General features: G+C 45.0%; 1 protein-coding gene across 7 annotated transcripts in view; it reads left to right on the top strand.

Annotated features, from left to right (window-relative positions):
* The window catches only part of EEFSEC (eukaryotic elongation factor, selenocysteine-tRNA specific), a 262,800-nt gene that overhangs the window by 111,208 nt on the left and 125,884 nt on the right, over positions 1-25,708 (top strand). For all 7 annotated transcript variants that reach the window (XM_045052028.1, XM_045052027.1, XM_023250076.2 and 4 more), the window contains exons 3-4: positions 12,879-12,975; positions 15,232-15,396. In XM_045052028.1, coding sequence (XP_044907963.1) covers positions 12,879-12,975; positions 15,232-15,396 — 262 coding nt within the window. The remainder of the gene's footprint in view (positions 1-12,878; positions 12,976-15,231; positions 15,397-25,708) is intronic.

Here is a 25,708-nt window from a genome sequence, read left to right as displayed (position 1 = left end):
AAAGAGGAAACTGCAGGGAAGGGGAAGAATCTGATTTATAGAGTTAACCATCTTATTTGACTCAAATTTCCAGCTCCCAACAAAAAAATCATAAGGCATAAGAAGAAGCAGGAAAGTATGGCCCAAAGGAAAAAGAATCAATAGAAAGTGTCCTGGAAAAAGACCTGATGGTAGATATACTAGACAAAGACTTTAACTATCTTAAAAACAGTCAAAAAAAGTAGAGGAGAATGTGGAGAAAGTCAAGAAAGTAATGTATGAACAAAATGGAAATATTAACCAAAAAAATTTAATCTAAAAAGGAACTAAAGAAATCCTGGATCTGAAAAGTACAATAACTGAAAGGAAAAAAAAATCACTAGAGAGATTTAAAAAGCAAATTTGAGCAGGCAGAAGAAAGAATTGGCAGACTTGAAGATAGGACAATAGAAATTATCCAGTCTGAGGAACAGAAAGAAAAAAATTGAAGAAAAGTAAACAGAGCCTAAAGGACCTGTAGGATGCCATCAAGTGGATGAACATATACATTGTGGGAGTCAAGGAAGGAAGGAAGCAAGCAAGCAAGCAAGCAAGCAGAGAGGATATTTGAAAATCCCAAATTTTAGGAAAGACATTAATATAAACATCCAAGAAGCTCAATCAACTCCAAGTAAAATGAACTTTAAGAGACTCACACTGAGACATATAATCATGCAACTTGGCAAAAGTCAAAGACAAAAAGAAGATCTGGAAAGCAACAAGAAGTGACTTGCCACACACAAGGGATCCTTAATAAGATAATAAGCAGATTTCTCAGCACAGTCTGTGGAAGCTGGAAGGTAGTAGGCCCATACATTCAAAGTGTTAAAGGAAAAAAAAAAAACCACTGTCAGTGAAGAATTGTATATCTAGAAAAACTGCCTTGAGAACTGAGGGAGAAATTAAGACATTCTTAGATAAACAAAAGCTGAGGGAGTTTGTTACTACTATACCTGCCATGCAGAGATGCTCCAGAGTCCTGCACAGTGAAATGAAAAGATACTAGGTAGTAACTTGAAGCTCTATAGTGAGATCCAGTCTCACGTGGGCAATTATAAAAGCTGGTATTATGGTGAGGTTTGTGATTCCATGTTTTTTCTATATGATTTAAGAGACTAATAAAGATAAAAGAATAAAACAATGATTTGTCTGAAAGATAGTAGTATTGTAACTTTGGTCCTTAACTCTACATTTTGTTTTCTACATGATTTAAGAGACTAATGTATTTAAAAGAATATTAGTTGATTTGGGGCACATAGTGTATAAAGGTGTCATTTTGTGGCATGAACAACAGAAAAAGATGGGGTCAGAGCTGTATAGGAACAGAGTTTTTGTATGTTATTGAAGTTAAGCTGCTATAAGTTCACATTAGAATATTATAACTTTAGGATGCTAAATATAATCTCCATGTTAGCCACACACACACACACACACACACACACACACAAAGCTATAGAATATATATAAAAAGAAACGGGAAGGAAAGTTAACTGTTTCACAACAACAACAACAAAACAACAACAACAACAACTAAACACCAAAAAAGATACTAACGCAAGAAATAAGAGACCAAAAAAGCTCTAAGGCACATAGGGAACAAATAGCATAATGACAGAATTCCCTCCTTATTAGTAGTTTCTTTAAATGTAAATTGATTAAGTTCACCAATTAAAGGGGAGGCAGTGGCAGAATAGACAAAAATACATGGTCTAACTATAGGTGCTCTACTAGAGGCTCACTTTAGATCCAAAGACACAAATCAATTGAAAGTGAATGGATGAAAAAAGATATTCCGTGCAAATGATAATCAAAAGAGACCAGGGATGGCTATGTTTATATTAGACAAAATAGACTTTCAATAAAAAAAGATTATGAGAGATAAAGAAGGATATTATATATTAATAGAAGTTCCAATACAGCAAGAAGAAATAACAGTTATAAGCATATTACATACCTAATGACAGACCCTCAAAATATATGAAGTAAAAACTGACAGAATTGAAATAGACCTAGTTCTAGAACAATAGTTAGAGATTACAATGATAGATAGAGGAACCAGACAGAAGATAAGGAAGGAAATAGAGGACTTAACACAACAAACCAACTAGCCTAACAGCCATATACAAAACACTTGATCCAACATTCTTCCCACATGCACATGGGACATTTTCCAGGACAGGCCGTGCCAAATTAAGTCTCAATAGATTTAAAAAGTCAGATCTCCTACTAAATATCTTTTCTGACCACAACAGGATAAAGGTAGAAATGAATAACAGAGGTAAGATTGGAAAATTCACAGATTTGTGGAAATTAATATATGTAAACAACCAATGGATCAAGGAAGAAATCATAAGGCAAATTAGAAATACTTGGAGATGAATGATAACCAAAACATACTATTATGGAATGCAGTAAAAGCAGTGATGAGTGGGAAATTTATAGTTATAAATTCTAACATTAAAAAATAAGAATGATTTGAAATTAGCAACCTAACTTTACAACTTAAGGAACCAGAAAAAGAACAAACTAAACTTAAGGATAGCACAAAGAAGTTAATAATAAAAGATTAGAGAAGAGAAAATGAAATAGGAAAAGAAAAACAATAGAGAAAAGGAAACCAGAAGTTGGTTTCGAAAAGATCAACCAAATTGACAAGCTAGATGGACTAAGAAAAAAAGAGAGAAGACTCAAATTATTAAAATCAGAAATGAAAATGGGAATATTACTATTAAGTCTATAGAAACTAAAATTGGACAACCCTGATGAAATGGACAAAGTCCTGGAAAAATAAAATCTACCAAGACCAAATCACAAATACATAGACAATCTGAATAGACCTGTTTGAAGGAGATTGAGTCAGCAATCAAAAATCCCGTAACAAAGAAAAACTCTGGATCTGATTAATTGGCAAATCCCAACAGTTAGAGAAGAGCTAACACCAATTCTTAAACTTTTCCAAACAAATCGAAGAGGAGAGAACACTTTCTAGCTCATTCTTTGAGGTCAGCACTACCTTGATACCAAAGTCAGACAAAGATACTAAAAGAGAAGAAAACTGCAGACCCAAATCCCTTATGAATATTGATGTAAAAATCCTCAGCAGAATGCTAGCAAACTGAATTTAGCAGCATACTAAAAGGATTATATACCACAACTAAGTGGGGCTTATTCCTGGAATGCAAGGATGGTTTAACATACAAAAACCATTTAATGTAAAATACCACATGGTCATCAATTGATAGGGAAAAAGCATTTGACAAAATTCAATACCCTTTCATGCTAAAAACAATCAACAAACCAGGAAGAGAAGGAAAGTACCTCAAAATAATAAAAGCCATATGTGAAAAATGTACAACAAACATCATATGAAGTTGTAGAAGGCTAAAGTTTTTCCTTTAAGATCAGGAACAAGACAGATGTTACCACTTTTTACCCCTTCTATTCAAAACAGTACTGGAAGTTCTAGCCAGAGCAATTAGGCAAGAAAAGTAAATAAAAGCATCCAAGTTGGAAAGGAAGAAGTAAAATTATCCCTTCATGGATGATATGATCTTATATGTGGAAAACCTCATTAAGCTTATAAATGAATTCAGCAGAGTAGCAGGATACAAAGCCAATGTGTAAAAATCAGTTGGATTTCTATATATTAACAATGAATAATCTGAAAATCAAATTATGAAAAGAATTCCATTTGTAGTAGCATCCAAAATAATAAAATACTTAGGAATTAACAAAGGAGACAAAAGACTTATATAATGAAGACTAATGAAGACATTGCTGAAAGAAATTTAAAAAGACATAAATAAATGGAAACACATTTCATGTTCATGGATTGGAAGACTTATTACTGTCAACATGTCAGTGCTACCCCAAGCAATTTACAGATTCAACATAATCCCTATCAAAATCCCAATCAAGTTTTTTGCAAAAATAAAAAAACCTGTACTGAAATTCATATGGGGTCTGAAAATTCCCCAAATAGCCAAAACATTCTTGAAAAAGACGAACAAAACTAGACAGTTCACACTTCATGATTTCAAATCTTACTACAGTGCTACGGTAATCGAAGCAGTATGGTACTGGCATAAGGCAGACATATACACCAATGGAATAGAGTAGAGAGCCCAGAAATAAACTCTTGCATATATGGTCAAAGGAGGGTTGACAAGGGGGCCAAAACCATTCAATGGGGGAAGGACAGTCTTTCAACAAATGCTGCTGGGAAAATTGGATGGATATCCACATGCAAATATATCTAACATCATATACAAACATTAGCTCAAAAGGGATCAAAGAACCAAATGTAGGACTTAAAACTCTCAGAAGAAAAATTTTTTTAAATTTGTGCATCAAAAGACCGTATCAGCAGAATAAAAAGACCACCTACAGAATGGGAGAAAATATTTGTAAATCTGTATATCTGATAATAAGTATATATAGTAACTCCTAAAACTGAAGAACAAAAAACAAATGACCTGATTCAAAAATGGGAAAGACCTGAATAGACATTTCTCCAAAGAAGATACACAAATGGCCAATGAGTACATGAAAAAAAAAAAAAAATGCCAGCGTCACTAATCATTAGGGAATTGCAAATAAAACTGCAGTGAGATACCAGTTCACACCTATTTGGATTGCAGTTGTCAAAAACAAGGAGGTAAGCGTTGACGAAATGTGCATAATTGGAGCCATTGTGCACTGTTGGTGGGAATGTAAAATGCTGCAGCCGACATGGATAATGGTATGGAGGTTCCTCAAAAATTAAAAAATAGTAATGTTAACTAACTGGAATTTAAGTAAAAACTTTAAAAAACTAAAAATAGAATTACCATGCACCAATTCTTCTTCTGGGTATATACTCAAAAGAATTGAAAACCGGGTCCCCAAGAGATGTTCATAATAACATCATTCACGATAGCCGAAAGGTGGAAGCAAACCAGGTGTCCGTTGATGGAAGAATGGATAAGCAAATTGTGGAATACATACAATGGAATATTATTTATCTCTAAAACTGGAGGAAATTCTGATACATGCCACAACATAGATGAACCTCAACGATATTTTGCTACATGAAATAAGGCAGTCACAAGAAGGCAAATACTGCATGATGCCATTTACATGAGATAATTAGAATAGTCAAAATCATAGAGCCAGAGTACTGTTGCCAGGAGCTGAGGGATGGGAGGATGGGGTTATTGTTTAATCGGTATGGAGTTTCAGTTTTACAAGAAAAAAGAGCTGTGGAGATGGATGGTGGTGATGGCTGCACAACATTACAGATGTATTTTATACCACTGAACTGCACACTTAAATATGGTTAAGGTGTGTATTTTTGTTATGTGTATTTTGTTATGTGTATTTTTATGTGTTTTTTTTTTGTTATGTGTATTTTTTTTGTTATGGGTATTTATTTTACCACTATAAAAAAAATTGGGAGTGGGGGGGAAATGCATGGAGTTATCTTAGAAAGTTAATTCTTGGGGCGCCTGGGTGGCTCAGTCGGTTAAGTGTCCGACTTCGGCTTGGGTCATGATCTCGCGGTTCGTGAGTTCAAGCCCCGTGTCAGGCTCTGTGCTGACAGCTCAGAGCCTGGAGCCTGTTTGAGATTCTGTGTCTCCCTCTCTCTCTGACCCTCCCCCGTTCATGCTCTGTCTCTCTCTGTCTCAAAAATAAATAAACATTAAAAAAAAAAGAAAGTTAATTCTTTTTCAGTTATCTTTAAATTTCATCGGTTAAGTGCAAGAAAATGTCTCAGCTTGGTCCTCGTATGTATGTCTTTAGTGCTTCCCTAACTTTCTAACCAGGCTCAGAACCTTCAGCAAGGAATAGTATCTAGCTAGGATTTAATAGCCTTCTTTTGTTTTCTTTATTTATTTTTGTAGCTGCAGTAGTAGATTTCTTGTCCCCTGAAGGGAACTGTGGGTGATTAATCAAACGTCCCTTAAAGCAGAGAATCATAAAAAATGGCACATTCAAACCTTATATAATATTTTAATTTAGAGTATATCCGTGCATTCTTATAGTATCAATAACATAAGTTGCTCCGGGGAAACATAAAAGGCTCTCAGCATCGTGCCTCTCCTTCTCCATTAGCAGCTAATCCAGGCTCATCGGAGTCATCTTGGCTTTGCGGGCAATTTTGCATCCTGAATTCAGGCCCATCTCCTCTTCTTTGTGCTGTTTTGTTTAGGCATGTGTGATTTCTGCACTATCTGTAATTTCAATATCACACAAGTTAGCACTCCTGATTCATGTTACCATTCATTCTTTTGGTCTGAATTCAGGAAAGGAAGCTATATTCTGGATGTTCTTCTTGGTCAGAATTTATATTTTTAAAAGCTCTAGGGTTTGTTGCTTTGCCAGCATTAAAAAGTTGTAATTTGCGAGTCCAGCTGCAGTACCTTAGGCAGCTGGGGTTGTCATTTTGGCGCTTTTTTTTTTTAATATCCAGGTGCAGCATGCTTGTGTGTGTGTGTGTGTGTGTGTGTGTGTGTGTGTGTGTGTGTGTGTGTGAGTGTGTGTGTGTGATTGTTTCTCTTGGTAGCATAAGTTAGAATAGTTCTACCAGTGTGTTAGAGGTGTTCTCCAGTTAAATAACCTGGAGAAAACGAAACAAATGGCTTCAGTTCTGTTGTGAGTATCGGCATCACATGGCTTCCTGTGGCCAAAGTCCTTGCCCCAGTAACTCATGACCTTGTTATATCTGTCACTTGCTGGAAAATGTTTTGCCCGCCCCATCTTTTCTTCTAGTTTGAGCCCGCTGACTGGCATATAAGCCATTCCCAAATGCACCGTCTGCAGTTTGGGTCTCCTTAAAGTGAAGCCCCATTTGCACAGCAGCGTGAGTGAATTTTTCTGTGTTTTCACAGCCTCCTCTGAAGTCTTTTATCATTTTCTTATTCGCACTTAATTTGGCACCAGGTTGTAAAGAGATCTGCCTGTATGTCATCTTTCTAAATAATTCTATTTAGCTCTCATAGAAACAGCTATTTTTCACACTGGTGTTTTATGATACTAAATTAAATTAAAATAACACAGCTGGCATTACCAAGTTTATGCCATAACCACTGTGTCTCCTGTTCAACTTAAAGGTCAGGTGGTGAAGGCAAAAGTGTGGGGTGGACTAGACTCTCGAGCGGGGCTTCGAAACTCAAGCCGTCTCCTGGGTGTGGGCACCTAGTGCACTAGGCTTTAGGCACGGGTTTTGCAGAGCAGAGGGAGTGAAGACCCATCCGCCAATGGCTGTCCTTGTGGCTGGTGGTGGGAGGGCCTCTCCTGTGCCTTTTCTTTGCTGCAGATGATACTGGTTTTCCATGTAGATAGTAACAGAGTCATGTTTTTCAATAAATGTATTTAAGGAGGAATGTGAACTGTTTTAAAGGAAAAAAAACTGAGAAAGTAATAGCTTAGGTGGTACGTCAATTTGACGAACCTTGTGAAGAGGGCATTAGGACCAGTGACCCGTGTGAAGGTGACACTGAAATAGAGGCAGAAGGGAATGGAGCAGAGCAGCCCAGCCCTGTCCTGGTGGGTGGGGGCACTGGACTCCATCTTCTGTTCTTCTGTTTCAAGGGAGCCGTGGTGACATCTGACACAGTAGTCATTCCCAGGGGAGGGATGGTGGGGGTCACCCTTAGGTTGTCCAACACAGTGGGAAGGACACTACTCTAGAACAGGGCTTTTTGCCTCTGCCATTTACTTCACTTACGACTCTTTAGCAATCATTTAACCTCTCTGTGCCTCAGTTTCCCCATCTCTAAAATGCCACTTTTACCCCTCCCTTCATTACCGTGAGGGTTAAATGGGGTGATGTGTATGAAGGCTTTTAGCCAAGCATTATGCCACTCACATAGTGCTCAAATAACGTCATGGGAATGTTAACGATTCTTCCTACCTCCGAGGGTTGTTTTAAGGATCCCAGTAAATTTATGTCTTTATCTGAAACTGATAGCAAACTGAGAATATTAAGTACTGTCATTATAGTTATTATCATCTTTCTTTCATTGGTTTGAGAATAAAATTTACTGAAGGGCAAGGATTTTGTTACTCCATTTATAGGACTTAAATATGTTATGTTCCCTGATCTTTGAAGATCAGCCACTTTCCAAATTCTCATGGATTTGAGAAAAGGCACACAGCCCTACCTCTAACCCAGGCAGATGGAACACTGTTCTCTTGATATTCTCAGGGGGATGGTAAACCCAGAGTTACCTTTTAATCATAGCCCCACCACTCATTAGCTGTGTGACCTAGAGCAAATGACAGAACCTGGCCAGCTTAGGACCCCCTTCTGTAATACTGGAGGAGGAGGAATCACAGCCACCTCATGGGGTTGATAACATGAGGAGTGCAGAGCTTCTAGCACAGGTGCTGGGACTGTGGTACTTGACCCCGCCCCTTCCCTTCACCCCCACTGTACTGGACACTGGATTGCATACAAAGAGGCACTTTGGAGAAATTTTTAGACGTGGGGGAAGGTAAGGGTGCATCTACTGGAGGAGGCAAAGACCAGAACCAGAAGTGGTATGGAAATGTCCCCTGAAAGTACACTTAGTATGTAAACAGATGGAAGATGTTCAACATTATCTGGCTTACTAAGGAAATACAAATTAAAATGAGGTATGTATAAAAAATAATGAGCTTTTGATGTATGTTTAGTGAAATAGACATACCAGATGTTCACTGTGGTAGTGAAAAGGGTAGCAAACCTTTCAATGTATGTTTTTTTCTTTTTAATTGAGATAAATCACATACCATAAAATTCACCCTTTTATTGTATATAGAATTACACAACCATCACCATTATCTGATTTCAAAAACACTGTACCCATTAAGCAGCTGTTTCCTATTCCCTCAGCCCTGGAAACCACCAGTCTGTTTTCTGTCTCTCTGAATTTGCCTATTCTGGATATTTCATAAAAATCACGCAATATGTCACCTCTTACATCTGGCTTCATTCACTTAGCATTGATGGGCACTTAGGCTGTTTCCACATTTTGGCTTTTGTGAATAGCGCTTTTATGAACATACATGCACAAGTATTTGTTTGAGTACCTGCCTCCCATTCTTTTGAGTTTATACATAGAAATCTCTGGGCCATATGGTAATTCTACATCTCCTTCATTTTTGAAGCAGGTTTCTTTTGCTGGAAACATAAGACTTGGTTGACTTTTTTTTTTCTTAACTTTCAGCATTTTGAATATGGCATCTGCATTACCTTCTAAGCTGCCATGATTTCTTTTTTTTTCTTTTCTTTTTTTAACTTGTTCATTTATTCATTTATTTAATAAATACTTATCAAGTGTCTACTCTATGATAGATTTTGGGGGGTGTTGTTATTGTTGTTTAGGTATTTGGGATTGGCTGCGCTGGTTTCTGATGAGAGAACAGCTGTTAATCTTATTGAGGATGCCTTGTACTGAATGAGCCACTTCTCTCTGGTTGCTTTCTCCTTGTCATTGGCTTTGACAGCTTGATTATGGTGTGTCTAGATCACATCTCTGAGTTTTTCCCACTTGGAATTTGCTGAGCTTTGTAGATGTCCTTCAAAAACTTCCAAAGTTTTTGAAGTTTATTCAGATCTTTCTGCGCCATCTCTGTCCTTTGTTTTTGAACTTCTCAATATGCATATGTTGATGTACTTGATGATGTCTCCTGTATCGTTGAGGCCATGTTCATTTCTCTTCTCTCTTTTTTCTTAGTTTTCCTCAGATTGCATAACCTCTATTGACCTATTCTCAAGTTTGTTGCTTCTTCTGCCTGCTCAAATTATTCCATTCCAGAATTTCTATTTGGTTCTTTTTTGTAATTTCTAACTCTTTTTCGATATTTCCTATTTGGTGACTCATTATCTTCATTCTTTCCTTTAGCTCTTTAGACACGGTTTCCTTTGTTTCTTGAATATATTTAAAATAGCTGATTTTCAGTTTTTGTCTAGTAGGGCTTTCTCATGAACAATTTTTATTAACTCCTTTTTTTCTTTGTGGATGGACCATACTTTTGTTTCTTTGTTGTATTGTTATTTTTTTGTTGAACACTGGACATATAGAATAATATAATGTGGCAGTTCTGGATGTCAGATTCTCTTCACCCACACTTTCAGAGTTTGTTGCTATTATTTTGTTAGTGACTTTTGTGAAGTAATTCTGTACAGTCATGTGTGACCACTGAAGTCTCTGCTCAGTTAGCTTACTGGTCAGCTAATGATTAGACAGAGATTTTCATTAAGCCTAGAATCAGTAAGTCTCCCAGTCTTTGCCAAGGATTAAAAAAAAATTTTTTTTAATGTTTATTTATTTGTGTGTGTGTGAGAGAGAGATAGAGTGCAAGCGGGGGGAGGGGCAGAGAGAAGGAGACACAGAACCCAAAGCAGGCTCCAGGCTCTGAGCTGTCAGCACAGAGCCCAACGTGGGGCTTGAACCCACTGACTGAAAGATCATGACCTTAGCAGAAGTCGGATGCTTAACTGACTGAGCCACTCAGGGGCCCCTGCCAAGGATTTCTATTGGGTCATGCTTTCAGTGCTCAGGCAGGCATTTGACAACTCTGCCTTGGCCTTCACTTCCTGCTTGCATAGAATCTTATGATCAGCCAAAGGTGAGAGTTTAGGGCCTTCTCATATCTTTCCTGACAGTGCCCAGGCATGCCCATAGCTTTTTGCTGTCAAATAACCTTATAGACTACCAGGAAAGCTCCAAACCTCCCATGGGAGCTCCCAGCTTTTCCTTCTATGACCAGTTTGCCCAAACTGTTATCCTCTGCCTCAAGCAGCTGCCTCTAATTGTTTTCAACAAATGCCCTCGAGGAAAATGCTGTTCACACTGGGCAAACTCCAAAGCAGGTCAAATAAAGATAGCCTTGTAAATATAGTCTTCCAGGGAGCTACCAGATTGGAAAAATAATGATACTTCTCTGGGAAAGGGGCTTTGATGGAACTCAAACCCACTCTGCAACCTGCTGTCAGGCTGCTGGCTTCCATTCTGATTGCAGATGTTGGCTATTAGGGCTAGTGCGAAGTTGGGGAGGGGTGGATGGGAATAAAGCAAGTTAAAATGCCACAAAGCTCTTTTTTAAAAAATGTTTATTTATTTATTTTGAGAGAGAGAGCACGTGCAAGTGGGGAAGGGGCAGAGAGAGAGAGAGGGAGAGAGAATACCAAGCAGGTTCCATGCTGTCAGCACACAGCCTGACCTGGGGCTTGGTCCCATGAACTGTGAGATCATGACCTGAATCGAAACCAAGAGTTGGACGCTCAACTGACTGAGCCACCCAGGTGCCCTGCCACAAAGCTTTGTTATTCTTACCAAGGTTCAGCCATTTTTCTTGAATAAACATTCCACAGGTTGCTGCAAACCTTTGGTTAATTTCTAGAATTCTGGAAAAGTTACTTCTGATGATTTTTGCCACTGTTCTTTTTTTGCTTTTATGGAGGAGAGACTTGTTGAATGTCTTTATTCTACCATCTTGCTGATTTTTCAATGTATATTGAGTCTTAGACTTCTTTCTTATGAATGAACCCCAAAGCAAGGGGGGAAAAACCCACTCACATTCACCAACATGTTTTATCAGTGTTACTTATAATAGTGAAAAATTTGAAATGTTCTAAATCAGTGACATTGGTGGGGGAAAGTGTGTAAATTCTGGGTAACACTATTATGCAGCCGTTAGGAAAGAAAGAGGAGGCCTGGAAGGTGGAATTATAACATGGAAGCTGTGAGTCTTGATTCTAGGGCCACATGGGCTGGATTGGAGTTTGCTCCAATGACTTGGAGCAAATTAATTTGCCCCTCTAAGCCTCAATTTCTCATCTATAAAATGGTGACAGTTACGGGGTGCCTGGGTGGCTCAGTAGGTTAAGCATCCGACTTCAGCTCAGGTCATGATCTCGCGGTCTGTGAGTTCGAGCCCCATGTCGGGCTCTGTGCTGACAGCTCGGAGCCTGGAGCCTGCTTTGGATTCTGTGTCTCCTTCTCTCTGCTCCTCCCCCACTCGCACTCTCTCTCTCTCTCACACACACAAAAATAAATAAACATCAAAAATTTTTTTTTAAATGGTGACAGTTCCATAGTGGTGCTGTGAGCTGTCAGTGAAGGTGTCCAGGCAATATGTGTGGCTCAGCCAAGTGAGTTGTTATCGCTGTTGTTGCTATCATCCAACAGAAAATTTGTTATGCTATAATGGCAAATAACAGCTAGAAGGATGTGAAATTTTATGTATGCTGTAACCAAAATATAAGAAAAAAAAAAATGCCTGGCAACACATGGAAAAACCAAGGTTGGAAGAAAGCACACCACAATGGCAGGATTATGGGTTGTATATGTTCTCTTTTCCATTTTTAAAAAATCACTGGGAAAGATAAATGTCTACTCACAGTAAGAATCTCTTCTTAAAGAAGGAGAGGCTCTTCAGGAGGGCCCAGGCAGGAACACCCCCCCATTAGACACTGGGATAGTGGAAGTGTGTTTCCAGATGCATCTTCAGGGACTTTTTGGTAACCAGTATTTCCCGAGTCTCTGCAGGAAACTAGGATGTATTTCCTGGTCTTCTTCAAGAGGGTCTTTTATTCAGCGTCCTGGGGGCCAGGGTTCACTGCTGCCTCCTCAGAGTGGGTTCTGAACGTGGTGGTTAAAACCTAAGAGCGCCCTTTTAAATTCTATTGTCCAATCCAAAGGTTTTCTTGTGGGCCTCTGTTTCCTCATCTGCTGAGTGGGAAAATGATGGTACTCTCTTCCTTGATACTTTCCAAAGGATGGAAGGAGAGGCTATCCGAAGTGCTTGGTGCTCTGCCAGGTACTCCACAGATGTGCTGTGTCCGTGCTGGTGATCTCTGTAACTTGGCGGGGCTTGTTTTTCCATTTCAGGTTCCGAGGTGCACCGATTATATCCGTGGCGGCCAAGCCTGGGGGACCAGAGGCCCCTGAAACAGAAGCTCCACAGGGCATCTCAGAGCTCATTGAGGTACTTGAATCCAGGCTGGCCTCTGGCCCCAGTCTCACTCAGGCAGGTCCCTTTGTGTCCTGCTTGGTCTGATGGGGAGAGAGAGAGGAGGCACCCCAGCAAGACGACTCTGAGCTGGTTCCTTTAACTACCACCACCCCTCCCCCAGGTACATGAGCACCTTAGTATATCCTCCCTCACCTCCCTGCAAGAGTTAAACCAAAAGAGAAGCAGAGCCCCCCCCTCCCCCCCGTCTCGTTCAAAGTCCTGCCCAGCTGTCCACACTCTTGTAAGTCTTTCTTTTTCCTTTCTCTTGCTGAACACCCCCACCCGGACACAGCAGCTCCTGCCTCCTGGAGCTCTGGGCCATGTCATCCATTCCAGGCCTGCAGACTGTGCCTGTCCCCCAGTGTGTCCCACTGGCTGATGGAGATGGGCAGTGCAGCTCAGGTCCTCATGGTCTCCACCAAATAGTGGAGCTTCTGAGGCACAGGCTCTGTGTCCAGGCTCAGTGGTAGATAAAGGGAGGGAGCCCAGCCACCGTGGGGTGTCCAGGGTAGCCAGAGGGCAGGTTGGGGATGGTGGGGTGGTGGTGATGCTGCTGGAAGGATGGCGGTGAGAAGGGGGACCTCAGTGTCCCTCACTAAGAGGGGCGGAGTGGCGAGGTATCTCGACTCTGGGGCTGCGTGCTGGGCCTACCACCTGCTGTCTCTTGCCTCTATTCCCTCAGTTTTAAGTAGGGAAAATCCCAGCACCACTTCCCTTTGGACTTGGTGTGAAGGTTAAGTGATCATTAACCTTTTCACAGTGATCATTAGCTTTCACAGTGGCCCTGGGAGGCTTAAGTTATCTGCATCTTACCAAGGAAAGTGTCAGACTCAGGGAAGTCAAGTAACTTGCCCAAGGTCTCACAGCAAGTATGTGGTGGAGCTGGCATTTAGTCCCAGGTCGGTTGTTGGGTGTCTTTGGGGTCCACCTGTATCTGGACCCACAGAGCCAAGATCAAATGTGACCGAGTACACTGCCACCATTTCTATGATAACAAGGTGCTGATCTGGCTGACTCTGCAAAGCAAACCTTTTCTGGGTGACGCTTTTGTTATTTTTTCGTCAGCTTCAGGGAGCACTGGTCTGGGAGCCTGGGACAGTCATTTTTATTAAAGCAGAATTCACCCATGTTGCTATGAAAGATGTTTGTCTATTCCTTTAAGAAGCCTCTGCATAAATATCAGGCAAAGCCTGTTTTGAATATTTAGTCTTTTTCCAGAATTGTTATCACAAGGCTGAGAGTTTAGAACCTTCACTACCGAATACTTTTTGACAGCCTCTTCCCTGATGAAAGGAGAAAGCAGCAAAATAAAAGGAATAATGCAGCCTTTATTTCCATTTGTTTATAAGGAATTAGCTCTGACATTTCTGAGCACATAGATAGCATGAGGAAAAGGGGCTGGCTGAGGTCAAAGCTGGTGGAAAGTGTCAGCGGAGAAGAAAACTCAGAACCACAAATTGAGGGGGCAACACCGGGCCTTGGCAGACATTAGGTGGTCCCTCTGTCTCTGCCGGGGCTTAGAGAAACAGCATTCACCCCCTCCTTCCCTGCCACACGTGGTGGCAGCCCTGCTATCCTGCATCCTTTGGACACGTGTCCCTCTCTTGGGCACCGTGCCAGCTGCTACAGATACTTGGAAGGACTCAGGGCTCTAGGAGGGAGACAAATAAACAAATGATCACAGTGGTATGTTAACTGGTTGATGATGGGCTGGGGAAGGGAGCCATACGGAAAGGGTAGGAAAGCCTTCCCAGAGGTGATGTGTCCCTGGAGAAGGGAGGTGAAGCTAGCTGGTACACTTCCAGGGCCTGCCAGCGGCTGGTGCCTGCTGTGAGAGGGCAAGTGGTGGGGGACGAGGCTTCCATGGTACCTAGGGGCTAGATGATGACACATCTTAAATTCCGCAGGCTCGGAAGGCTAGGAAAGCATGAGGCTTGAACTGACGCGTCCAGGGCTGTCCTGCAGCAGGTCCCTGTGCTGCAGTGCAGGCGAGGGCCTGGGGGTCGGCCTGTTAGGAGGCTGTTCATTATCCCAATGAGAGGAGAGAGAAGTTCCTTTGAACCGAGAGGAACTGAGAGCACAGCAGGAGTTTGGAGTGTAATCAGGAAGCGGTCCATTTCTGATCTTGGCCAGCTTGCCCCGTTCCTGGCTACTCCCTCTGCCCTCCTCTGCCCTGCCCCACTCAGCTCCTCTCCCCAGCAGGGTGTGGCAGCAGCATCTCTTTTCTAGCTCCTGACGTCCCAGATTCCCATCCCGACGAGGGACCCCTCGGGACCATTCCTCATGTCTGTGGACCACTGTTTCTCCATCAGAGGCCAAGGCACTGTGATGACAGGGACCATCCTCTCAGGCTCCATCAGTCTCGGCGACAGTGTGGAGATTCCTGCCCTCAAGGTCAGTCTTACCTTGGCCTTCCTTTTGGCCTGTGTCTCTAGCGGCAAGGGAGAGCGACAGTCCCTTTGCCTCTCCGGTGGCTGAGCCCCTGGGCCAGATCCCTGGGGCTGGCCTTCTGGCTCTTCTCTGCTCTGTCTTCTGTACTGCCCTGCCTGGATTCTGGAGCCACCACTCTCCCTCATCCTCAGAACAATACCCATTTACTGGAGGCCTGTGACGTGTCGTGATGAGCCTCCTGAGTGGGTGTTCTGTGTAGATAAAGAAACAGGAGCTCTAGAAGGTGTGGTGGGCCCAGGATCACCTGTCAACAAGTGAGGGTGCTGGGTGTACACCCTCCTTTTCTACCAGCTCCGTACGTCAGGGTGGCGAGTACATGTGCACTTATTTCTGGGTACTTTTTGCTTAGCTACAAGGATTTCAAGTTAAACACAATTAGAATCTTGTGTCACTCAGAGTCATTAAATCTGGAAGATATCCAGATGAGTTTTATACTCCCAGTGACCACTAGTAGGTGCCATGTTATCCCTCCGAAGACCTGTGAGAGGGATGGATAGCTGGGTATCTCCCTGTCGCCCCCCACCTCCTGGTAACTACCAGCCTGGTCTGATGTAAAAGGTGTTCAATGGCCTTGATAGTTCCCATCTTCAGTGGGCTTTTCTTATGGTTTTAGTTAACTGGAGAAGAACAACTTAGAGCCTCCTCAACCACCCTTCTCTTCAGGGGGTATAAAGGGTGGGGAACAAGGCCTGGTTAGAACTAGGAAAAGCCTATGAGGAAACCTGGGGTCCAGGGTGGTTGTCTAGTTCTCAGAAGAGCCTGGAGTGCAGGGACACGGAGGCATGCACTTGGCCCCGTGTACTAAGCCAGGGACAATACCAGCTTCTGGATATGCACAGCCCTAGGTCAGTGAGTTCACTTTGCTTGCTAACTGGGAGTGCTTCCTGGAGGGCTGTGTTGAGACAGATTCTGTGGTTGTCTGGATCACTAGATGTGTTAGTCAGGGTCCTCCAGAAAAACAGAACCAAAAAGATGTGGGTATATACATATACAGAAAGAAAGGGGTGTGTTTTAAGGAGTTGGCTCACATGATTATGAGGCCCAGCAGGTCCAAAATCTGCAGGATAAGCCAGCAAAGATGGAGACCCAGGGAAGAGTTGCAGTTCAAGTCTGAAGGCTGTTCACTGGCAGCATTTTTTCTTCTAAGAAGGTCAGTCTTTCTTTTCAGGCCTTTAACTGATTGGACAGAGTCTACCCACATTATGGAGAGTAATCTGCTTTACTCAAAGTCTTTTTTTTTTTTTTAATTAATTAATTATTTAACTCAAAGTCTTAGTGTTAATCTCATCCCCCCAAAACCCTCACATTGGGGTACCTGGGTGGCTCAGTTAGTTAAGCGTCCAGCTTCAGCTCAGGTCATGATCTCATGGTTTGTGGGTTCAAGCCCCGTGTTGGGCTCTGTGTTGACAGCTTGGAGCCTGGAGCCTGCGTTAGACTCTGTGTCTTCCTCTCTCTTCCCCTCTCCTGCTCATGCTCTGTCTTTCTCTCTCAAAACTAAATAAACATTAAAAAATTAAAGAAAAAAAAAACCTCACAGAAATATCCAGAATAGTGCTTGACCAAATATCTCAGTACAGTGGCTCAGCCTAGTTGACATGTAAAATATACCATCACCCTTTTGTGGGGGAGAACCATGATTATAGTGTCTGCCCTGAGGAAGGGGAGGGCAAGGGGCACCTATCTGTTGTGTTGGCCTTTTCTGGTCTAGGACAGCCTGGGAGGATGTAGGAGAGGGGTATTTCAGGAATGACAGGAATGACCAGGGCTTCCCCAGGTAAAGGAAATCTCAGGTTTAAATTACCCCCTTCACTCATTTTATGGTGCTGTGGCTGTTGCTTTCCTCCTGCAGGGCTGAGGTTATTAGGGAAGAGCCTCCTGACCAGGGAGGACCAACCAAAAGAAAAGCTTCCTTTATAGGCCTGAGACTGGCCAGGTTCCAGGGCTCCCTGGGGCAGCAGCAGGAGTTGAAGGACAAGGCCCTGCCCTTCCGAGGCCTAGGGCCTCCCCTGACATAGGACCCGAGTCCTAAGGTCATAATCCCCTCCTCCACTGGCTGTTGTAGCTCCTCCCCTGAACACCATTAGTCCTGGATAAATACCACTTAAATCAAATCCATGTTGCGCCAGGGACTAAAAGTGTAAATCTTAGAAAAATAAAGCACAAAATTATGAAAATAAACCAAACTTATATTTAACACAGTTTAGATTATTATGGTGCTGTGTGTTAATTCTTAGCTGGAACAGAGAATGAGTCAAATGCTAAATTTCTTTGCCTTCTGGGTCTTCCCTGAGGCAGACCCCAAGGGGCTACCCTGATCCAGTATCCCTTCTTCCTTGGGAGAAGACCTGTTTGCAGCCTGGGAGAGCAGCTGGGAGCAGGAAGGAGGTGTCAGAAGAACTCGCTGTGGGACATAGACTTTGAAGTGCAGTACCTGAGGGAGGAACAGGTGCTTGATGACAGGGTCAGTGGCTGCCATGTTTGACCGAAAGCGTGGACCTGGGGAGGGCCGAGGCAGAAATAGTCAGCCACGTTAGGCAGAGATGTTTGAGTGGGGACATGTTCTGAGGTCTTTGGCTACTTTTTCATCCTGATGAAAATGGAGCTTGCCTATCAAGGTCCCAGTTACTGATCTGCAGTACTTGGACACAAGGAAAGTGCTTGGCAAATATAAATTTAATTCTCTTGCTTTTCTTCACCCATTTCCCCCAGCCTACTTTTCAACCCTCTATTGTCGTGTTCTTGTCTAAGTTGCTAGTCAGGAAAGCATAATTTGTAAGTAGTGAACTCAGATATTTGGCTGAGGAATTTTCCAACCAAAGCATGGAACATGCAGCCTGGTTTCTCCTTTGCTGTGTCTAGTAAAATGTGAGAGGAAAGGAGTGAATTGGAGATGGAACTGTTAGCAAAAAGAAGCCTGCGCTTGATGTTTGGGAGATTCTCTGCCTCTTCAGATGCCAAAGGATGCTAAAAGTAGGAAATTGGCTTTGAGAAAGCATGCTCTGGAGAAAGGCCAGCGGTGAGGCTAGACAGCCTTTGCTGTGGAGATTGGGTATGTGACTCGTGGATCCAATCAAACATCTTAGCAGAAGCCAGGACTAGAGACAGGCTTCTCCAGGAAGAATCTATAGAGAACCTTCTTGTTTAATGATGGAGATCCCCTTGATATACATGGGAGACACGCGAGGTTTTTGAGAATGTTATATCGCAAAAACACTGGCAGTGTGGACTGAAAGGGACAGACCTGGTAAAATGTTTTTTTAAAAAAAAATAGAGCATTTGGACTTCTAGTATTCTAATTGTAGGAAATGGACTGATAGAATTACTCTACTAATTCATGTTATCCTTTAAGAAAAGGGAAGAATGACTCCAGGGGCAGAGCTGCGGACACAAAGGCAGAGGCCAGAGAAGCAAGCCTAAAGGCAGGGGCCTGTGGAGCCTCTGTGGGCCCGGAGGGTGGAGGACCAAGCCACAGAGGGTTACTTTCAGGCCAGGAAAGCTAAAGGAATTTGCTCTATTGGGTTTCAAATTTACTTGGGTCCAGTGACCTCTATGTTCCTTTCATTTTTTCCCTGTGCCTATATCTTAGAAGCAGAAAATTTGTCTTTTAGTTTCACACATCTGTAGATGGAGAGGCATTTGGCCCCAGGATGGATCATATCAGTATAACCCATGCCTGATTAGAGGGGTTAAATGATATTTTTGAGCGGGTGATACTTACAAGAGATTTTGGACTTAGAGTATGGTCTAGTGAGGTGAGAATTCGGGGATGTTGGGATGGGGTGAATGTATTTTACACATGTGAATGAAGTTTTGGGGACTGGAGGGTGGGGCGGACTGTAGTGGTTTGTAGAACTGTGGACCACAAAAGCCATATCCACCTAGAAGCTCAGAAATGACCTTACTTGGAACAAAGTCTTTGCAGATGTAATTAAGGTAAGGTTCTCAAGATGAGGTCATCCCTGTTAGGGTGGGCTCTTTACCCAACGGTGTGTGTCCAGTGACACAGATTGACAGAGGGAAGGGCAAATGAGGCTAGAGGCCAAGATTGGAGTTATGTGGCCCCAAGCCAAGGAACGCCAGTGGTTGCCTAAAGCCACCAGACACTAAGAGAAAGGTAGGGAAGGACTTCTCTCTGAGAGGCTCCAGAGGGGACCAAACCCACTGACACGCTGATTTTGGACTTCTGGCCAACAGAACTGCGAGAGAATAAATTTCTGTTGTTTAACACTACCAAGTTTGGTAGTTGGTTAGGACAGCCCTAGGAAATGAATACGGATTTTAGATGGAAAGGACTGAAGTCAGAACAAGTTTGAAGTCCTTTGCAGTTATGGGCAGGCCTCTTAACTCCACTGAGCTTGGACTTTGTCATGAGGAATGGCAGGGGTTGCCATGAGAGCTGAGTGTGTGTTGGCAGTAGAAGACTTTACAGGTTAACATAGAGTCAGTACCGCTGCATACTGATGGCTAGCTCTGTTCCTTCCTTCCTTTCCTGTAGTTCCCACCCAACAGATGAGAAAACTTAGGCCCAGGGCTTTGTTTTGCAACCAGACAGCAGAGCCGGCATTTGAAGCCATTTGTCTGGCTCCAAAGACCAGGCTCTGTCCACTATACCCACTGCCCCTGGAGACCCCAAGGAGACGGTAGGCACCAGTGGCGTTTCCTCCTTGGGGAAGGGCAGGACCCTCCAACCTCCAGAGCAGCTTTGTAGGTGAGCCGGGTACCCCACTGAGGCCTCTCCTGGGCCACGGAGCCTATAAAAACACATTTCAGAAGCTCCTGAGGTCTAGAGCTCCTGACCTCCTCTCACCCCCCACTTTCCACTAACCATAATTAGTGGCCGGTGCCTATTGGGCACTGGGGACATTGCAGGGTGGGGGCTTTAAATTAGATGGCCCTCCTCCCAAACCTGGTGACATCCTTGTCAGATTTCACTAATCAACTTGGACACATCTGACCGCTTGAACTCCCTCAGAGGCAGGGCACAGCCATTCCAAATAAACAGTCGCATTCCCCTCTTGGCCAGGGCTGGCCCGCTGGAGCCAGTCAGACCCTGGCCCCTGTCTCTGCTGCCTGTGTCCATTCCCAGCTGGGGCCCATTAGCCAATTGAGGAAATGTTGGGGAACGGGAATGAAGGAGAAAAACCAAATCCCACTTAGAGCCCAGAATGGCGTAAACACCAGCCATCTTGAGATTCGCCAGCCTTCTCCTCAAGGCTTTTTGGCCTGGGAAATCCCTCTGGTCGCATCTGATCCTGGGATTTTCGGCTAGTGATGTTTCCAGTGGGTATTGGCTGTCAGAGTTGTAGCGTCAGAAACTGTCAGAGCCACACACCATGGAGAGAGAGAGAGAGAGAGACGTCTGGGAGTTCAGAGGCAAGTTCTTAGCCTCTCTCTGTCTCGCTGATTCTTCACAAACTCAAGTCTTGCCTCAGTCTGGGGCCTCTGGAAGAGGGGCACTATGGTGCGGTGCCCACTGGGGATGGCGGGTGGAAGGTTCCTAGCACCGAGTAGGCACGTGGGTTTTAGGTGATAATTCTTGTCTTTATTGTTGCCATTCAGCGTTACTTTCCTGTGGAATTTCTCTTGGGTACGGGAGGAGGAAATGGCAGGGCACTTCCCAGGTTGCAAGGAAACGTTCTTTTCAGGGCTGCTAAATGAGTCGTTGAGATGGAAATACGCGTCACGGCCCTCACGTCAGTTTTCTCATGGTGACAAACATTATTAGGTATATAAAGATGCCTATTTAGCTGGTAAAACTGTTAGAGGAAAGTTCAGAATTTGATAGCATATTTCTCTAAATTGAGTTCATATTCAGACTTATTTTTTCCTTTATGAACACCTCCAGAAAGGAAAAAAAAATTATCAAATACTACTAGACATTGTTACTCTGACCTTTGCCTCCACTCTTGGGTGTTGATTGCAAGGTGAGAAGAGAAGGCCGTGGCATCTGGAAAGATGCATTTTCTCCCATCAGCAAGCCCACAGCCGCATCCTCTGCCTGACCTGCCCTGCCCCTACTCCTAGCAACCCTCCTCCCCTTGTCCTTGTTTTTCACCCAGAAGCCTTGGTGGGCTGTCCCCCTACCCTGGAGCACGTGACCTCTTCCCTTTCTCTGGATTGTTAGGCGCTGCCTCCCATGGGTGCTCTGGGTCAGCACTTAGGCACTGCCTGGCACTGTGTCTGTCTCTGTGCCTGCGTCTCCCACCACACTCATCTCCTGGAGGGCAGAGACTGGGTCCTGTCCTTCTCTGTGCTCTTAGCACCTGTCCTAGGGCTAGGGTCAGAGGAGGCCCCAGAAACTAGTTGATGAAAAAAAAAAAACAGTAGGGAACACCCATAAAGCAAATAAATGATTTGTTTTGTAGTAGGATTTTGATTCAGAATAGATAGTGAACGACTGTGGATGGCTGGGTTTGCAGCGGCTGCTCCCCAACCTCGTGGATCCAGATGGAGAAGCCTAGAGTCGGGCAGCTGGCTGCTTCCTATACCGGCAGTCTTCTTTTTGAGGCTCGAGTCTTGATGCCTCACTAGTGAGTAGCGCGAGATATTCCTGTGTCCCAGTGCCAGCTCATTTTCGGTTATAAACCAGGGGCCCAGGGCTACAGAGCAGCTTCCCGAGCCACCTGTGCACATCAGCTCTTAAGACTGAGCTCCCTCTGTCTCTGTGTCTTTTATCAAAAATGTAAAGCCTGATCGTCATCCTTGATCATTTCGTGTTTCAGAAGATCTATAAAGAAGGAATGCTTTTTGTGAGTTTGATGTTTTCATGGTTGTTGGCCTCAGGGTGGAAACTCCTGGGAGTCCGTTCTCTGTACCTGGATGTCACATGTGCCAGGGACGTGGAGCTAATGGAGCAGAGGGGGACAGGGAAGGAGAAAGGGGAAGGAAGGAAATGGGGAACAGTTTGGAAAAGCCAGGGGAGAGGGGGCAGAGGCAGAGGCAGGCGTTGATCAGGTGCCTGTGGTCAGATCAACTTTCACTTGGTGTCCTGTCTCAGGGTGGCGAGTGGGGGGGTGGTCTCTGCCATCAGGCCCTTGCCCTCAAGCTTCCCCTGTCTCCCGCTGGGACTGCAGCCCTCCCCTGCTCAGGTGCCAGCCCTCCAGCCCAGCCTCTCCCTGCTGACAGAGGGACAGATGGCGAGGTCTTTGTAGAGCCGTGCTTGGTCCCACTTATCTGCTGGTGCGCCCCTCGTCTCCAGGATGAAATCTGAAGTGCTCTGTGTGGCAGAGAGCTAGCCGTAGCCTCCCCTTTGTCACCTCTCCAGCCTCGGTTGCTTTCTGGTTTTTTTCACCACCTCCCTGCTGCCCAAACCACCAGTTTGTTCTCTGTATTTATGAGTCCGTCTCTGTTTGTTCGTTCATTCATTTTTTGGATTCCACACAGGAATGAAGTCATGGTATTTGCCTTTCTGTGTGTGTGACTCACCTCTCTCACTCCGCCTCAGTTTCTAATCCCAGAGCAACACCAGATCTCTTGTGCTCCGTGTGTTAGTTAGGGCCCTGGTGGCCAGTGACAGAAATCCAGCTCAGACTGGCCTGATGTGAAGGGGACAGGCTGGTTCCATTACTAAGCCAGGTGGGGCTGGTGCCTCCCTCCGGACCTGTTCTGTGTGGGCCACTCTCCCAGGCCTAGTCCCTGCACCCCGGCTTTCTAGTTCCTCCCCCTCAAGTCTAGGATGTAGTGGCCTGTGGCCTTGGGATTAGCTCCCCAAGTCCATTCTACCCAGAGGATGTCTGGTACGTGAGGATGCGCCTCCCCTGCCAGTGACTGGTGAGCCAGATTTGGCCAGTGAGATGGGAAGGGAGGTCTCTTGGGGGGTTTCTCCTGCTACTGGACGTTGAAGCAGGGAGGGCCATGTGACCTTTGGACTTGAGGGGTAAGTTTGAGGAGGAGGCATGCAGAAAGATGCCAGAGGAAAACAGCCCAAAGCAGGGCCCTGACGAGTGCCTGAGTCTGCCCTACCTCAGCACTTGGTGTTAGGAGAGAAATGACATTTCCTTTCTGTTCAGTCAGACTCGTCTGCAGTTATAGAATGGGATATGCTTGGCTGGCTGAACCAGGAGCTCAGCCCCAAGGCCAGGACGAGTGCAACAATTTGCTGGGTGAGCTGGATTTCACATTCACCCACCCCTGGAGCAGGGGTGGGGACTACTGGGAAGAATGGTTCCCAAAGAAGTTGGGGTACTGATCTAGGAGATAGACGCCGGGCGGGCAAAACTGAGAGACATCCACATACTTGGTGTTGGTTCCTGCGTATGGCTGCCTTGAGAGCCCGGCCTGGGACACAGAGGGGCTGAGCTTGAGTCCCTCCCCCTCACTTATTTGCTCGGGAAGTTACATCACCTCCTGGGGCCTGTTTTCTCCTGAGCTACTTGTGAAGATTCAAGGACATTTACGTACTGTGCTTGTAACCAGACCTGCACATGGGGATCGCCGTCATTGTTATCACGTGCCACTCTGAATCTTGTCTTTCCTCCCATTTACCGTGCATTGTTACTTGGCCCACAGAGTGCAGTGACTCAGGGGTGGGGTCCCTGAGCTTAGCATAGCCTGCACACCACCCCCCTCAACCCTGAGCACCTTGGCGCGGTGAGACCTTTGCCTGTGCCCCGCCTTCCTTCTGGCCTGGGGATCAGAATCACATCTGCAGCTGAGTTGTAATATCCTGTTGTCTCCCCAGCGAGGCCCTGAGAAGGAAGGACAGGCGACAGGCGAGGACAGAGATTGATCTCAGAGCAGGCAGGGAGCTCAGGAAGGTTTTTCTGTGTAGGTGCTGTTGTCAGAGGCGTGTGCCCAGCATGGTAAAGATCTAGCAGGCTGCAGGATACCGCCTCCCTACAGGCCTTTTCCTGTGGGCTCCCTCTGGCTTGTCCTCCCCTCAGTCCCAAGGGAACCGAGTGCCGTTCTGCCTCAGCCCCTGGATAAGGCTGCAGTTTCTTCTCCCAGAAGCCCTCTCTTTTGTTCTTGTGTGTTTGTCTTCCTTTATTTCTGAGAATGGATTTCATCACGCTCATGTGTCCGTCTACAGAGATGGTGCTGACACCCACCGCCCATACTGGGTCCTGATCGCTCAGATGCTGCTGGCTGGATGAAGAAGGCTGCCACGTCTGGCCTCGTCGAGGTCCAGCTTCTCTTAGTTTAGCCTCAGATGGCTTCTAGAAGTGTGAGTTCCGCAACACAGCAGGGTATTGGGCCGGCATGGGGAAGGAGCCTCAGCGCAGGCAGCACTGTAGGATGGTTTGTTGGCTGTCTTTGAGTGGTGCTGTGTCCCAGGCTTGGGCCTAAGACCTCTGGAGGTGTTCATTCTGTGCTTCCAGCGGCCCTGGAGGAGGTGCTGTTGTCCCCCATTTGATAGGCATGGAACAGAGACACAGAGACAGAAATCTTCCATAAGCTAATCAGTGGAGGACTCTGGAGTCAAATTCTGGCAGCCAGGCTCTCCAATGTGTGCTCACTCCAGCTCCCTGTGTAGGCATGAGGAGGCCACTGAGGCCAGCTCGACCCTGTCCCTCTCACATCAGATGAAGTCGTTATGGAGATGACCCAGGGACTCTCAGACAAGAAGATCCTGGAACTGACTTTAGAGGTGCTGCTTCATTCTGCCTTATCCTTCTTCATAACTCCGCGGGACCCTCCGTCCAGGAGCTGGAGGTCCTGGGCCTGTCCCGAGAACAGCTGTGCGGGCAGGGGCCACAGCTAGCTTCTGGTGCCTGGAGGGGCCTGGACCAACCACAGTGGGCTGCATCTGATCCTGGGTGGTCTGAGCATGCCCCACCGTCCTCTGCAGAGCTGACCCTGGCTCTCTCAGGCCCCGATTGGAGTGGGGGAGAAATGGCTGCTACAACCCCAGCGGTATCCTCTGAAGAAAGGGCAAGAGCCAGGAGTGGCTGTCCAGCCCACCCCAGCTTAGTTCTGCCCCACTGCAAAGGCGGGCCCCCTTTATGAAGCTGCCAGCTCATCTGGTTGTGCTCGGTGTATGTTCTGAGCCTTGTGCTCACAACTGCGTGGGCAGGTTGGGCTCAGGTTGACCTGCAGCCCTCCTAGCCCTTTTTCGGGACCCTGAGGCCACAAATAAAACCCGTCCCAATCCGACCAGCTGCTTCCCCTGAGGGCAAGAGTGGGCACTGCCCCCCTGCAGCTTCCTGCTACTACAGCTCTCACTAGGCTGGATGGACATCTTGGGAGCCAGCCTCTCGCCTGCCCACCCGAAGCCTGAATGCAGGCACCCCCACTGCCCACACGTGCCCTTCCCTTC

This window comes from Felis catus, chromosome A2, assembly GCF_018350175.1.
Source record: "Felis catus isolate Fca126 chromosome A2, F.catus_Fca126_mat1.0, whole genome shotgun sequence".
NCBI lineage: Eukaryota > Metazoa > Chordata > Mammalia > Carnivora > Felidae > Felis > Felis catus.
This window is presented reverse-complemented; position numbering and strand designations above follow the sequence as displayed.